The following is a 15,923-nucleotide window of genomic DNA, read 5'->3' as shown; positions in this document are numbered from 1 at the left end:
CATCAGAGAAATCCAAAATACCAAAGCCAGTTATTTTATCCTGCATGGGGCCCCAGACAGTAGCCCCAGACAGTAGCCCAAATTGCCCCTTACCCCCTCCCCTTCCCCCTCCCCCCCCCCCCCCCCCCCCCCCCCCCCCCCCCCCCCCCCCCACACACACACACATTGATTTTATTCAGCTGAAAAGGGTCACGGCTACTTGCTTTTGCAATCGGAAGTAGTACTCATCAGAGATATCCAAAGCACTAAAGCCAGTTATTTCATCCTGTACGGGGGCCCCAGACAGTAGCCCCAAAGTGCCCCCTACACACACACACACATATATTGGTTTCATTCAGCCGAAAAGGGTCACGGGCTAATTTCTTTTGCAATGGAAGTAGTATCCATCGGATATCAAAATACCAAAGTCAGATATCTTATCCTGCACGGGGTCCCGTACAGTAGCTCCAAAGTGTTTTGCTTTATTCTCTTTATTGTGTGCATCTCTTCTTCTTAAATATGCGCTCCTTCGTCTTCATTTTCGCGACAACGACAACGCGCCCTCCTCATCATCATCAGTTTTGCTGTTCTGGCAAACATTTTCCAGCGTATCGCTACGTTCGATTTTAGAGCGGCGAGAGCGGAAGACGTGCATAATTGAGTCTGGGAAAGCGTAGGAACAGCGGTAGCTAAAAGCGGCCAACAGCGTTACCTGCATCGAAGCAGGAATGAAGCGTCGTAGGAACAGGCCTTGATTTTATACGAGAGTATATAGAGAACTTAGTGGAGAGCGTCGTTAAAGCGGGAAGGTCGTGCTTTGATCAAGCGGCGTAGCAGCGGGACCATGTCGTCGGTGTCTAGTTTAGACTATATTTCCCGTTCTTGTGCCGCTGTTACTACGGTCAGAAAAACCTGGAATTGTTACGCTCATCCCGCGGTATTTACACTGTCACTGCTCTCTCCCCCGTTTGAGCTACGATTCAAAATAGGTCAATCTTGATGGGAGATGAGGAAGAAATTTTGAACCAGTTCAAAATTTCTTCCCGATCTGTAAAATTGCCAGATCCAACCCCATCACCCAAACGCTGCTGCTACGATGCTCCCGGTCCCCGTACACTTTTGCCGCTCTCTCCCGATCTGACAGATTGAATAGATCGGGATGCAGATCTTGATAGTGGAATTACATGTGGGGACACTTTAGGAACACTCCGTGGGGCCCCGTACAGCTATATAACTGGTTTCGGTGTTTTTGACACCTCCTTGAGTACTACTTCCATTGCAAAAGAAATTATAGCAATGATTCTTTTCACTTAGAATATAATAATACGGGAGCACTTTTCAGCTACTGGCTGGGGGCCCTTAACTGGATGGGTTTGTGTTTTACGTATCTCAGCTGTTAATTCCACTGCCAAGGAAAATAGGCATACAGGACTGTTTTCACCTAAAAACAATTAATTCATATGGGGTGGGAATACCTTGGGGCTATACCTGTCAAGGGCCCTGCATCCGGGCCAATATCGCACCTCTTTTAATCGAATTCTTTAATGTTGAATTAAATTTAGCAAAAACTTCGCCTAGATGACATGGTAGTTCAATGTCATATTAATCTCTTCATTCAAATTTATTTTGAAACATTCACATTACCTCTAACCTTATTCTAAATAACACTTTTTCAACTGAAATCCATACGATATAAGACAAGTACCATTCCACTATCCGTTCATTCATAAATTCATAATGATATAGTCACGTGATTACATGCTGCGCTCGTTCATTCAAATTGATTTCTGGCCATCTAATTTAACATGTTCTGCAGTCAATTAAACAGATATGTTCATGCTTGGCCTCTTTCCTTATTTTCTTTCGTCGTAGTTATTGTTTTGTAAGCATCATAGCATTTCATGTTTTCGTATTCGTTTAAGAGACTTTGACACCATTTTTTAACGTGCTTTTTTAATCCAAAGAAGTAAGAAGCCACAAATTATCTGGCCGTTACGAGCGCTTTATTCCGAGCGGTCGGCCAGTTACAAGAAGTCAAGGTTATGATCCTCAAATGTTTTTTTTTTTTTTATAATTCTTTCTATGTCTTCTAGAGATATACGTCTGTATATATTGTGCTGTCATGACTATAAAAAATGAAGTTAAGCTGCATTACTGGTACACGTATATGCCTATAATGACATGTACATGTATATGAAAGAGAAGGAGCGTTACCAGTCTGGTTACAGAACAACCAAATCCAGTTATACTAGATAAGAAATATGACACTTTTACTGCTTTATAACAGTAATTTACAGATGAAACGAAAACACACATAGAAAGACATGTTAAAAAGATCTGAAACAAAGAAATAGCATGATTTGAATTTGAATGAACACGTTTGGAATTTGACTGTCTTTCGCGAAATTTAATGACTGAAATACACTTTTCGGCAAGTCAAGGCGAATTTGAATGAACGTAGGGTACCAGCCAATTTGAATACCCATTTTACGAATTCGAACCTTCTATCAAAATTAATGAACCAACAAAAGTGCGAAATTGGCTGGGAAAACCTAACTGGCTTTGATGTTTTGGGTATCTATGATGTAAACTAAAACCTACTTCGATTGTAAAAGAAAAACAACTATGACTCTTTTCAGCTAAATGATGTCATAATAATTATGTGGGGGAGGGGCACTTTATGGCTACTGTAACCTGGGCCCAGTACAAGATGAAATGACTGGTTTTCGTAATATGGTCATCTTGGTTGTGCACTATACAGAAGTATGCTTCCTTTGCAAATTTCTTGAGTGTTTTGCTACTGTAACCTATGGGACCCCGTATACAGGATAAGATGACTTGCTTTAGTGTTTGTGATATCTCTGTTCAGTAGGCCCTGATATTAACGTTACAAAAGAATTTGTAAGACCATTTTCAGCTGATTCACAGTACATGTATAATGGATGGGACACTGTGGAGCTACTGTCTAGGGCTCTGTGCAGGATGAAATAACTAGCCTTGGTGTGTTGAATATCTCTGATAGGTACTTCTTCCAGTGCAAAAGAAATTACCCGTGTTTGGGGCTATACTGTGCGGGGCCCCATACAGGATAAGATAACTGGCTTTGGTATTTTGGATATCTCTGATGGGTACTACTTCCATTGCAAAAGAAATTAGCCGTGACCCTTTTCAGCTGAATGAAACTAGTGTGTGTGTGTGTGTGTGTGTGTGTGTGTGTGTGTGTGTGTGTATGTGTGTGTATGTGGAGGGGGGGGGGGGGCACTTTGGGGCTACTGTCTGGGGCCCCGTTCAGGATAAAATAACTGGCTTTGGTGCTTTGGATATCTCTGATGGGTATACTTCCATTGCAAAAGAAATTGGCCGTGACCCCATTTTGGAGGAATGAAACTAATGTGTGTGTGTGTGTGTGTGTGTGTGTGTGTGTGTGTGTGTATGTGGAGAGGGGGGGGGGGGGCACTTTGGGGCTACTGTCTGCGGCCCCGTTCAGGATAAAATAACTGGCTTTGGTGCTTTGGATATCTCTGATGGGTATACTTCCATTGCAAAAGAAATTAGCCGTGACCCTTTTCAGCTGAATGAAACTAGTGTGTGTGTGTGTGTGTGTGTGTGTGTGTGTGTGTGGGGGTGCACTTCGGGGCTACTGTCTGGGACCCCGTGCAGGATAAAATAACTGGCTTTAGTGTTTTGGATATCTCTGATGAGTATGCCTACTACCAATTGCAAAAAATAAAGAAAGTAGCCATGACCCTTTTCAGCTGAACAAAATCAATGTGTGTGTGTGGGGGGGGGGGGGGGGGAGGGAGCAATTTGGGGCTACTGACTGGGGCCCCGTGCAGGATAAAATAGCTGGCTTTGGTATTTTGGATATCTCTGATGGGTACTACTTCCATTGCAAAAGAAATTAGCCGTGACTCTTTTCAGCTGAATGACTCTAGTGTGGGTGTGTGTGTTTGGGGGGGGGGGGGGGGGGGGAGCTCCTTTGGGGCTACTGTCCGGGGCCCCCGTACTGGATAACATAGCTGACTTTGGTGTTTTTGATATCTCTGATGGGTACTCCTTCCATTGCAAATGAAATTAGCCGTGACTCTTCTCAGCTGCACGAATGAAATCAATGTTTGTGTGTGTTTGTACGTATGGCCTATGGGGGTGGGGCACTTTGGGGCTACTGTCTGGGGCCCCGTACAGGATAAAATAGCTGGTATTGGTGTTTTAAATATCTCTGATGGGAACTACTTCAATTGCAAAAGAAATTAGCCGTGACTCTTTTCAACTGAATAAAATCAATGTTTGTGTGTGTTTGTACGTAGGCCTATGGGGGGTGGGGCCCTTTGGGGCTACTGTCTAGGGCCCCGTACAGGATAAAATAGCTGGCATTGGTGTTTTCATGATAAGTACACCCAAAGGAACAATATCCACCAACTTTTGTCCGTGACCCCCTTCGGCTGAATAAATCCATTTTTCGAGGTCCCTTTTTGTGGTCCCTAGGCTTACGGTACAGGATGTGACTTGCCAGCAATGCATTTTATTGACCCTTGGACACATCCCTATATGATGAGACCATTAAAAAGTGTGACCCTTTTCAGCTGAATAAATCATCTGGGCCCCCGGTCTAATTGGTCATTCAGTTTTGCACAATCAAAATTTTACACTCTTAGTCAATGCAAAAATACAGATTGGTCATTCAGTTTTGCACGATCAGATAGTGCATGAAAAAAAGAAAATAGGTCATTCAGTTTCGCGGATAGGGCTGTCAAAATCGCCAATCCTCACTCCAATTCGTCGTATATAGTGCAGCTTAAATCAGCAGTCGGCAACCAAATTCGTTTTAGGGCAATCAGTCCCCACTCGGCATACGAATTCGCACACAGGGCAACCGTTTCGCTCATAAAGCCCCCATATGAGCTTAGTTAGAACATACAATTTCTCCATACATTTGATTATTAGACTTTTGCACTAGATTTTGGCACATGGCAGTTTGTGTTATTTATTATTGTTTCTATATAGCTTTCTCACGTTTCTAGAAAATCCATTACTTAGTGACTCTTATTCATTTTTAAAATTTTTTTATATTTTTTTTTATTCTTTTTTTTTTGGGGGGGGGGGGGGAGGGGGTACTTATTCCATCCTAAATGCTAAATTGAATACACTATATAGTTATAAACATGAGTGTATGTTTTGGCAAAATTGAATGCTGCACTTAAAGGGAAGATAAACCCCAAGAGCAATGTGGATTGAGTGAAAGCAGCAACATTAGTAGAACACATCAGTGAAAGTTTGAAAAAAATCGGACAATCGATGCCAAAGTTATGAATTTTTAAAGTTTTGGTGTTGGAACCGCTGGATGAGGAGACTACTAGAGGTTATGACGTATGAGTGGACAACAATACCAAGAAAATATAAAGAAAATACTACAAAAATCCATTTTTCATGAAAATTACAAATTCCATCAACTTGATATTGACATATGTTAAGGGTAGCAATTATTCCCCCTGCTTTCTGAAAGCGGTTGGTCCATTGCTCTTTCATAATTCTAGAAAAGCGAATTTTTTTTTGAATTTCCTTTATATTTTCTTTGTATTGTTGTCCACTCAAACGTCATATCCTCTAGTAGTCTCCTCATCCAGCGGTTCCAACACCAAAACTTTAAAAATTCATAACTTTTGCATCGATTGTCCGATTTTCCTCAAACTTTCACTGATGTGTTCTACTAATGTTGCTGCTTTCACTCAATCCACATTGCTCTTTGGGTTTACCTTCCCTTTAAATCACGAGTTCTCCAGTGTTAAACTTGAATGCAATACTGCGAATATGAATGACGTTTTTGCACCTTTGATTACTGTATGGCGAATTTGAAAGCTCATTTTGCCTATGAAAAAAAAATGACTGCCCTATTGATGGCGATGTTTAATGAACGTTTAGCATATTTTGGTTGTCCTATGATGGCGAAACCAAATGATTTATTAATACTTTTTAATGCACTAAGTTCAAAATTGGACAGAAAAATCTATACATAATTATATACTTATAAACCTCGATTATTATTTGTGCGCAAGGTCCGACACAGCTACCATTTTTACTAACCAGCGCACGTAATTTTCTGTTCATAAACAAACACCCTGTACTTTGATAGTTCTCCTAAGAACAGGATTTACATTGCCATTAATTTATCACAACAGACAAACATAATACAATACGCAAAGAAGTATATACAACTGGGCAAACTTCAAGCAAGGCAGTGATTTTTTTCCAGAAAATATCTTTAAGGCTTTCTTTAAAAATATCCACCAGCAGTGTGGTATAAAACAGTGGAGTTTGGTCAGTAGGTCCTTTGTTCTTGACGAATGGCAAAGAAGAACTTCTGGAAGAACAGGTTGGTCCTCACTGTAGGAACAAGAGTAAAACACAAAACAAAACAAAAATCAAAATCGTGCAGTGAAATGTGGAATCGAAGTGATAATTTCGGAAACATTAAACATTTCAGCGCTATAAACGAGACAAGTTCCAGAATGGAAATATCTTGAATTGATATCCGAATTTGATTTTTTTTCTTCAAGAAAATACATGAGGCCTGATAGGCATTTATTGTCATCATAGTACCAGTAATATTTTCTCATTAGACTATGTGATTTTTGTCGTTTCTTGTCTCATAACTTCTTATTTGTGTGTTTCCTTTCCGAGCTGCATGAATCCTTGATCAAACGCTGTATCTATTTCGACAGAATCCATGCAATATATTGTATAATATCAAAATCACTCTTAAACTAACTTTTACAGAATTCTTGGGATTAATAGGTGGCTATATCCATCATTTAATTCATTCAAATCGATCATTTTCCTAGCAGTCTCGTTTTACACGTATACTGCAGATATGATAAAGTATCAACAATTCGTTAACGAAATGAGAATCGGCAATGAAAGCAAAATGAGAATCTGCTTTTAAAACATATCATAGGTTCAAGCATCATTCGATTTAAAAGGCTTACAAATGAAATCGGAGAGCCACTGGGGCTTGCTCTTCCACCTAACACACACGAAGTAGACCGGAACTCCGGCCAAGGTGGCAATGACCCCCAGGAAGGAGTAGAGTGGAGAGGAGTAACAGGTCATCGCCAGGATGAATATCGTGAAGACAAGGAAGACGATGGCCACGACCAGAGGCACCTGTGTGTGTGTGTGGGGGGGGGATGGGGCGTGGGTGTGAGGGTGAACGTGGGCGTGTGCATGTGTTGAGAAATTACAAGAACACATCCTCAAACCTCATTGTCTCATGATGAGAAGTTTCTCATCTTATTGTCTATTACACGTACTATTACACTAATCTTTATGCACTAAATTATCGTCATCACTATAGATTATCATTCGTATCATCATTCCCGTGCAGCATCACTATTTCTCTCCCCGACACCATAACATTCTTCCTGACCTTTCTTATTGTTCCTATCAGTATTGACACCGTATAATTGCTATGATTATTACCGTCGCCGTTATCGCCGTTATCGCCGTCATCATCATCATCATCACCATCTGTTCGACAAGAGGTTCTTGACAAAGTGATGCCGCACAAAACGACACAAACTCAATGAGATTATAAAGAAGGGTATATACAGTAGTAAGTATCTAAGTACATGATAAGACAACGGTGATACCCAATCAGGCTGCCATCAAGGAACCGGGGAGGTATATGGGCGATACCTTCTTGAAGGAACTAACGCCGGTAAGTTGTAGTTCGAGCACATCACCTTCCTTGAGGTGTCAAAGGCTCTCGCGTTGTAGTAATTGCAATGGAAGAAAGCAGGGATTGGTCACGCTAAAACAGAGTCAAGCCATCAACTTAAAAGAGAGGGAAGTCCCTTGACAGTGGCGGATCCAGAGGGGGGCACAACCGGCGCACGCCCCCCCTTTATTTCTCGTCAAAAACAAAAGAAATAAAAAGAAAAAAATGAAATGAAACCCGGAAGTGCCACCAGAAATATTAGTCACGCCCCCCCCCCCCCCCCCCCCCCCTTTACAGAATTCCTGGATCCGCCCCTGCTTGACGCGTTCGGTTCGGGGTAAAATTGTCAACGGCGAAAATGTCAGAGGTAAAAATGGTCAGGGGAAAATATGTCAAGGGTGAAAACGTCACAGGTAGAAACGTCAGGAAAAAAGGAACGTCTGGGGTAATGATTAAATGTCCGCGGTGAAATGTCAAGGATAAAACGTCAGGGGAAAACTGCAATGGGAAAAAATGTCAGAGGTAAAATGTCAGAGGTAAAATGTCAGAGGTAAAAATGTCAGGGTGATACTGTCAGAGGTAAAATGCTTGAAGAAAAAAAAAGATAAAGGATAAAATTGTCAGGTGTAAAAATGACAGCTACAAAGAAGTCAGGGGTAAAAATGTTGGCGGTAAAAATGTCGGGGAAAAATGTTAAGGGTAAATATGTCAGAGGTACAACATTCTGGACGTAAAAAAAATAGTAATGTCAAATTGCAGCAATTTGACATCGTTGAGTAAGACATTTACCCTGAAAGGTCTTCTCATGTCCCTGTACTTCCACCTGTAGTACGGGATGATGGCTACGACGAAGGCGGTGAAGGTCCAGTCGATGAAGGTGAGGTATTTGATCAGGACCAGAGCGTCCCCAACGAGCACGAACAGCATGCTGAAGGGGAGCTATATTATGGTGATAGAACACGGCAGGAAAAAAAAAGAAATGGTAACCACGGTACATCTTTACTCTATGGCTGATGACAAATAGAGATATATATAGATGAAACAGAAATTACAAAGTTTTATTTCTTGTATTTTAGTTATTATCATCACATTTCAATAGTCATTGTCCTCCCATTTAACTAAAATTAGTTTACGAGTGAAAAAAAAACCAATTATTGGAAACTTAAGACAATAAGTAAGACTCACATACGGCACAATGAAATATAAAAAACTGCATTCTATTACAACAAGTTGCATTGAAATACCATATACAACTGCACAATACATATGATAATCCAGTGCAATGCACTTGTAATCTGTGGCGCAAATCTTTTGCAACCATATTACCCTGAATGATTGTAGTAAAATGACAAAATTCTCTTGGCAGGCATATAATTTCGTGTAACTCTAGAAATCGTTGAGATATTCAACCCTGTTGGTGTTTTAACCACAATGAAACAGGAACTGTACATGGACATTTCCCTTTGTAGCAGTAATGAAATATATTACCACTCTTTTCTTTTTCTCTGTCTTTTCTCTCTTGCTCTACCCTCGTTTTTCCTGATCAATTTCTTTAATTTTCTTAGCTATAAAAATTGTGTTATATATATATATATATATATATATATATATATATAATAGACCATTTCAACGCTGGTAGAGTGCCTCTTGAGTGCATAATGAACTTGTCTTGAATAAACAAAATATTATCTATCTATAGGATCCAGTTACAATGAGATGTTCATTGGTGGACGTGAATTCTTACTGATATCGCGATAGCTGGGATCGGGGTGAGGTGCTTGATGTGTATCATCGACAAGAATTCTGGTAGGAGGCCCTCTCGGGCTGCGACGAAGAAAGTCCTGATGGTGTCAGAGAAGAATTGATAAAGCTGGGTCAACGTAGCCATCAGTATTGCATTTTGTGACTGTTATAGATTTACCGAGGCGCAAAATAACGGAAATTTCACTTTTCAATTTTAATTCATTTTCATATTTCTCGATTAAGAAAATACATCAAATATATAAAAGAAGTACATGATATCCAGCTAGGAGACATACATACAATATTGCAAACATATAAAACATATAGTGGTCGATTAATGAAAGTTGGGTTCGGAAATGACGATCATCGATCATTACAGATCTTCCGCATGGCGTGTATGTTTAAACGTATAACGTGTACAGTGAAGGCAGAACAATTCCAAAGTGTGTTCTACGTTAACAGGTGCCATTGAAAAGGCTGTTGATGAAAAAAAAAAATGTTTCCCGGAATACAACGGCTTCAAACATCGTAAAGTCAAAGCAGATCGCGACGTTTTGGGGCTTACATTTCTTTCAAACTTTTGATACAATTCGACCTCAATTATTAAGAGGTCGGAATGTATTTCTTTTTCAAATACAGTCATGCGCTGATCACTTAACCCGAAGATAAATTGTTCAAATAATTGATAATTCTTCAGACCCTGCAATACTGTGTGATTTCAGAGGAGAAGCGACGCAGGCGCCAAATTTACATAGACAAGCACAATATTATAGGTGTAAAGAAATACCTACCTCGTCCGGCCAAAAACGGCGCCGTTCAGGTTGCCTGTGGCAGAGAGTGCCACGAACATCCAAATTAACCACGACCAGTGACCCAAGGCCTTTTCTCCAAAATCCTGAAAATTGAACAAGAATAAAAGAGACGTTTCATATAATCATTAACACTTATTTTTTTCTTCTTACATTCCGTCCAAAACTGTATGAAGTATTCAAAGGTAAGGGGATCAACATGATTTCGCAGCAGTGATAATGAGGTAGGTCACGGAATTCTGCAAATTATGGTATGAAGTGATGATTTCGTGATCTCACGAGTTTTCCATTCGCCTGTACACTAACCATGCTAACTCTACTTTGAGTCCTCTTTTTTTTTTTTGTCTGAAAGGATCCAAGACAAGAGGCCTTCTTCAAATATTATTGTTCCAAGTTCTGAGGTATAAACAGCAATGATGACCCCGGCCACGCAAGGGGAGCTGGTTACGTTTTCCGTGGTACTGACCACAAATCTATTGCGATTTTATGATAGGATAACATAATTTTGGGAAATATATTTCATAAATTTTCTCTTCTTTTCTGATTTCTCTTGACTTCACTCTCCTTATCAAAGTGAACTCGAAACACAGTACTTTTTCCGTAAAGACACTATGTATTTCATATCCCGTGACATCATCTTCTCTTCGATGAACACAAAGAATAATATGCACATGAATTATTTCAAAGTACAAACATGGTCATTTCAAACTCATTATCCATTATCTATTATTATCTCGTTTGAATTTCAACAACCTTCGTGAAAGAAAAGAAATGAAGAAAAAAAAACCCAGGCAAACACCCATTAAGGAAAACAAGAATAACAAAAGTATTACCAGAGAATTAGGAAAAGGAGAGCAACCGCAAGAGAAAGCGCCAAACACTCGATGTTCTTACCGCGCCCACTGCGTCTGAAGAGAGAACTTCTTGAGGGGTGAGGAGTGAGAAGTACCCGACGTTGGCGAGAAGGTAGATGATGATTACTGACGTCATCGAGATCACCACGCTGCGAGGCACTGTTCTGAGGTACACGAGGAAAAGTTTCAATCGAAAGAAAGTTGTCAAACACATCACGCAGACAATGGAATATTTTACTCGAATAGCTATAGCATTCCAACGTCGAGTATACTGGCTCAATTCCAATAGAGGATTATTTTACAATGGTATTCAGTTTTGGTCGTTGTTGGCCTGTTTATTCATTTGATTGTTTTATTTTTGGCATGAGTAGAAACCATGCTTCGTAGGTGATATCACATAGACATTATTATAGAAATGTTTCGGAGGTTTTATACCTGTAAAGTGCAGTGACTATCTGCTTGGTGAACATCGAGTTATCTTGCGCGATCATTCTGTTTCATATTATCCAATTAACTTCACTTTATAGCCTTGTCCGGACACAGAGATACAAAATAATGCGAATCACCTTAGGCTACCAGACTTACTTTTCAGGCGTTTTTACTTCTTCTGTCAGTGAAGAAATGTAGTCCCTGTAAGCAGGAAATGTGAAGCAAAGGATAGCACTATTACAGGATCGATTGCGTCACAGGCGTAAAAGGGAGTATTGATAATAAAATCAATAAGAATGATGATGATATTAATGAAAATTAGCAAACATGATGATGATACTTATAGTAATAATTGTAGTTTGACAAGAATAACAACACAATGATAACTCTTTCTCGCCCTCACCAAGATACCTTAGCGAAATTTAAAGTCGCCCATTCCGTCTTGTCCCAACTAAGGCACCTAAGTAAATTTCCGCAGGTCGCCTTCGCGAGGCATGCATCATAAACTTACGTACCTACCTAACCAACTGGTAAGTTGGGGACGTGTTTGAGAGAAGATTAACCAAGAATGGTTCGAGAACTAATTTTAGAACATAATGCACCGAACTCACCACCCCGAGTAGGCGAAGATACCCGAATAGACGGCGCTGGGAAGTCCCCGGGGGTTTATGTTGGCATTGGCAAAAGCGTTCTCAAGATTCTCCGTGTATCCTAAATATTACGATATTTCAAAAGAGACAGAGAAAAAAAAAAGTATAATGTATCAATTATTGGGTGACATGAATTAATCAGTCGGAGAACAGATGAACAAATATTAATGAATGTGTGTATACAATTAATACTTTATAAATGAATGCATGATTACTGAACTTCAGTAAAAACTTGATTTGTTATATCTATGCGACCTCTTGTTCAAAAATTTAGTATTGTAGGTTGTCTAAGTCACCATTATTATCATTTACTATTTATTTATTTCATCTCTAGAAGGCAATTTGGATATGTGTGTGCCTTGTTGAAAGTACAATCCCCTTCATGAGGTGCGAATTTTCTTCACTTTGAAGAAAAAAGGAACCAGAGGATTAGAACTGAAGATGACAGGTTCGAGTCCCGATGGTTCATTTCTTATTTCATCCGACATGTTTGTTGAATTATAGATCAGCAGTTGCGATCTTACAAAATTCATTTGGAGATCAATACAAACTGAAGAACATTCACACCCCAGCCTTCATCGCTCTGATTATATTCTCTTGCCTTTATTATCTCCTTCATCTCTGGAAAACTACGTGTCTCAGGGATGATATACTACAATTTGAAAACAATATTGTGTTTGATCAACGGAGCGTCGTGTCCGCCATCACTTGTCTTAATATCAGTCAAAAGAGAGAGAAAAAAAATGATGGATATTGATTTGACCCCTGACCTCTGCAGAGGAAGACGAGACCGGTGATGATGAGGATGACGAGCCCGAGGACTTTGGCTATGGTGAAGAAGACTTGGAGTCGGGCCGTCCAGACAACACTCATGCAGTTGATGAAGAAGATGAGTACTAGAAAGATGATCAGACAAGAAGAATAGATATCTCCGTCATAACAGAACATTCAGAGATCGATCATTGTTCTGATTTACGATAATATCAAAAGTCCTAATTCAATTCAATTCAATTCAATTCTATTCTATTCAAATCTTGTTTCATTTTTCGAAAAGAACATAAACATTTCACTTTCCTTGGTAACAGAGAATTTAAGGTTACATTAAGCAAAACACAGTAAACTGAGAAGTGTATAAAATAATTGAAAAACCTAGTAGTAATGTTTGTCATGAGAACTGAGGTGATAAAGACGAAATAACAATACGTCCCCCCCCCCCCCCACCCCTAACCCCCTTCCGCCAGCTTTGGATGTTGTCAATTGTTGTTGTTGTTGTTGTTGTTGTTATCATTGTTGTTTTGTCAATTTTCTATTGTTCTTTCTTTTTCATATAAACAATACACAACTTAATTCATGACAAGATAACACAAATAACACGAATGGTTATAAAGAAGAAAGTAATTGGCACACTCACGCAGCACACACATAGCGATGAGTACGACAGAAGTCTGCGGCACCTCGGTGCAGGAGAAGAACGGAACTATGACGTAATTAGCGATGGTCAAGGCCTGGACAGCGTTAGACGAAGGACCGATGAGGAACATGAGTGTCCACATTCGGAGGAAAGCCATGACTGGTCCGAAGGCGTCGAGTAGGAAGGTGAACTCGCCGCCGGACTTCGTGTAGCATGTGATGAGCTCGACGTAGCACAGGGCGCCCGCTATGGATATCAGTCCGCATAACGTCCAAATCACGAGAGCCCATCCAACAGAGCCGTTGACGCCAAGCAGCACTCCCTGTCCATTGGTAATTACATAACAGATGACTGCATAAGATTCCATTCCTCTGCGACCTTCGCAGTTATGGCAATAAGTTGTGAGGGGAAACTCCACTATTGTTTAAACTAACGAACCCTTTTTCATATTTGGATTAACGAGCATCAGGGTTAATGGGATTTGTGTGTTTAGAAAAATAACGAAGCTTCGGAATACCGAACCCTATTTCATTATTGGGCCAACGAGCTTCGGAATAACGTATATTAGATCATTTTCGCAATCAAAAGCCTTTGGAATAACGCCACAAAATATTCGGATTAACCAACATTTCAATATACTGATATTGTGTGCTTTGAAGTATGAACCTTCATAATACTAACCTTATTTCATTTTCGGATTGACGCACCTTTGAAAGTACGAACATAACCAAATTTGGTTCATGTTTAAGCGGTCGTTCACGTATCTTTCGCCAATTTTATTCCATACAAGTTTTTCCTGAAGGTAAAATCAATTTCCATTGAAAATGCTTATAGAAATCATGAAAAGTGTGGGACAGGTGATAGTGTCGCACTCACATAAGCCTACCTTAGGCGAGATAAAAATCCCGGTTCCGATAACGATGCCGATCACAAAACCGATACAGCTGGTCAGACCCAGGGATCGCTTCAACACCACCTTCTCTCCACTTGGCCCACTGCCGTCTCTACCTCCACTCATCTCGGCCACATCGCATGCATTTTCGTCCGCCAGCATCATCATTCATCGATCCTTCCTGAATGCAACGGTGATAATCGACCGAGAATGGGAATCAAAATCAGATGTAATAATAATTTTACAGAGTTGCAGTGTTACATTTCACAATTCGATAAACAATTACAATAATGACGACAAAACGATGGTTCGTAGTCACGAACTTCGCACACAGAAATAACTTACGATGTACCCGTAAACTTTCAGTAACATTAGGGCATAGAGATTTGTCCCTCCGTCCCCGCAAGCCGTACGTCATCGTATTATTATACTATGTACTCTAGGCTCCGTCCCCATCCTGCTCTCTCTGTCTCTCTCTCTCTCTTCCATTTTTCGTGAGACAGGCAAACAATATACGTTCCACTGAAAAACAACAGTAATTCTTAGAAGAAAAAAAGAACCATCTCATCTGGTTGCTTTGTCTGCCAGTTGAAAAGTTAACTGTTTAGTCCCATTCTGAATCAGTGCAAGTGCCACCATTTTGATATCTTATACCATCTCAACACCTGGAAAAACACATAACTGTTAAGTGAGCAATAACATGGGATATTTCTGTTGGGTCGTCATTCCATAAACGCGCCCCTCGGCAAATAGGCCTCCCTACATCAATCCCCGTGCCTATTCGGAAATGTTACGCGCCGCTGTGACGTTTTAATATTCCGAGTTTAGTTCTGGTGCTGATATTCAGTTTCTTGACTGCTCTGTATAGACAAAGGCTCTTGTGACAAAGGCGATGAAATGATTTTACTTAGTCATCTATACAGATGCTGTCATTCAGACGATTTATGCATAAAGGCACGCATAGAATTCTAGAAAGTAAAACACTGTTCATTAAACCGCGGATTCAAAGCTAGTGTTGTTCTGATCTAACCATCATCAATACTGCAAACATACGAGCAGGACTACTATAATACCGCCAGCCTCAGGAATCAACTCCCAAATACCTGTTTTTGATGACAATGCAATATGTAATACGCGGGAAAAGTGCGGATTTATCAGAATTACCTACGTCTGCCGTGTCTGCTTTTCTACAAGTATTTCAATCTAAAGGGACAGTAGATTGTGTTCACGTGCATGACGTCTTGACAAAGTGTGTTCCGTAATGGAAGCCGTTAACATCGGAATTATCTTTTAGAAACAAGCAGTTGATTTTATTCATGAAATAAAATATCATTTTGCATTTGTTAAAAGATGAGAAACTCTGTTTAGCTTCCATCTCGTACGAAATTGTGCACCTTTGCACGTGTGACCATTCATTGGGTATGCCATGCTATACTAATTGC

General features: G+C 40.1%; 1 protein-coding gene across 1 annotated transcript; it reads right to left on the bottom strand.

Moving 5' to 3' along the window:
* Positions 1 to 6,295: 6,295 nt before the first annotated feature.
* On the bottom strand, positions 6,296 to 14,607 carry LOC139713763 (cystine/glutamate transporter-like). The gene is made up of 11 exons (XM_071625465.1): positions 14,476 to 14,607; positions 13,590 to 13,911; positions 12,949 to 13,074; positions 12,140 to 12,239; positions 11,685 to 11,729; positions 11,140 to 11,263; positions 10,228 to 10,331; positions 9,438 to 9,534; positions 8,483 to 8,632; positions 6,963 to 7,140; positions 6,296 to 6,360 (listed from the first exon to the last, which is right to left on the bottom strand). Exons 1-11 carry the CDS (start codon positions 14,605 to 14,607, stop codon positions 6,296 to 6,298), a joined length of 1,443 nt encoding a protein of 480 aa, XP_071481566.1.
* Positions 14,608 to 15,923: the final 1,316 nt, after the last annotated feature.

This window comes from Diadema antillarum, unplaced genomic scaffold (assembly GCF_040938485.1).
Source record: "Diadema antillarum isolate AM-2024a unplaced genomic scaffold, OU_Dant_1.0 seq00002056_RagTag, whole genome shotgun sequence".
NCBI lineage: Eukaryota > Metazoa > Echinodermata > Echinoidea > Diadematoida > Diadematidae > Diadema > Diadema antillarum.
The sequence above is the reverse complement of the archived record's forward strand: the minus strand, read 5'-3'. Positions and strand labels throughout refer to the sequence as shown.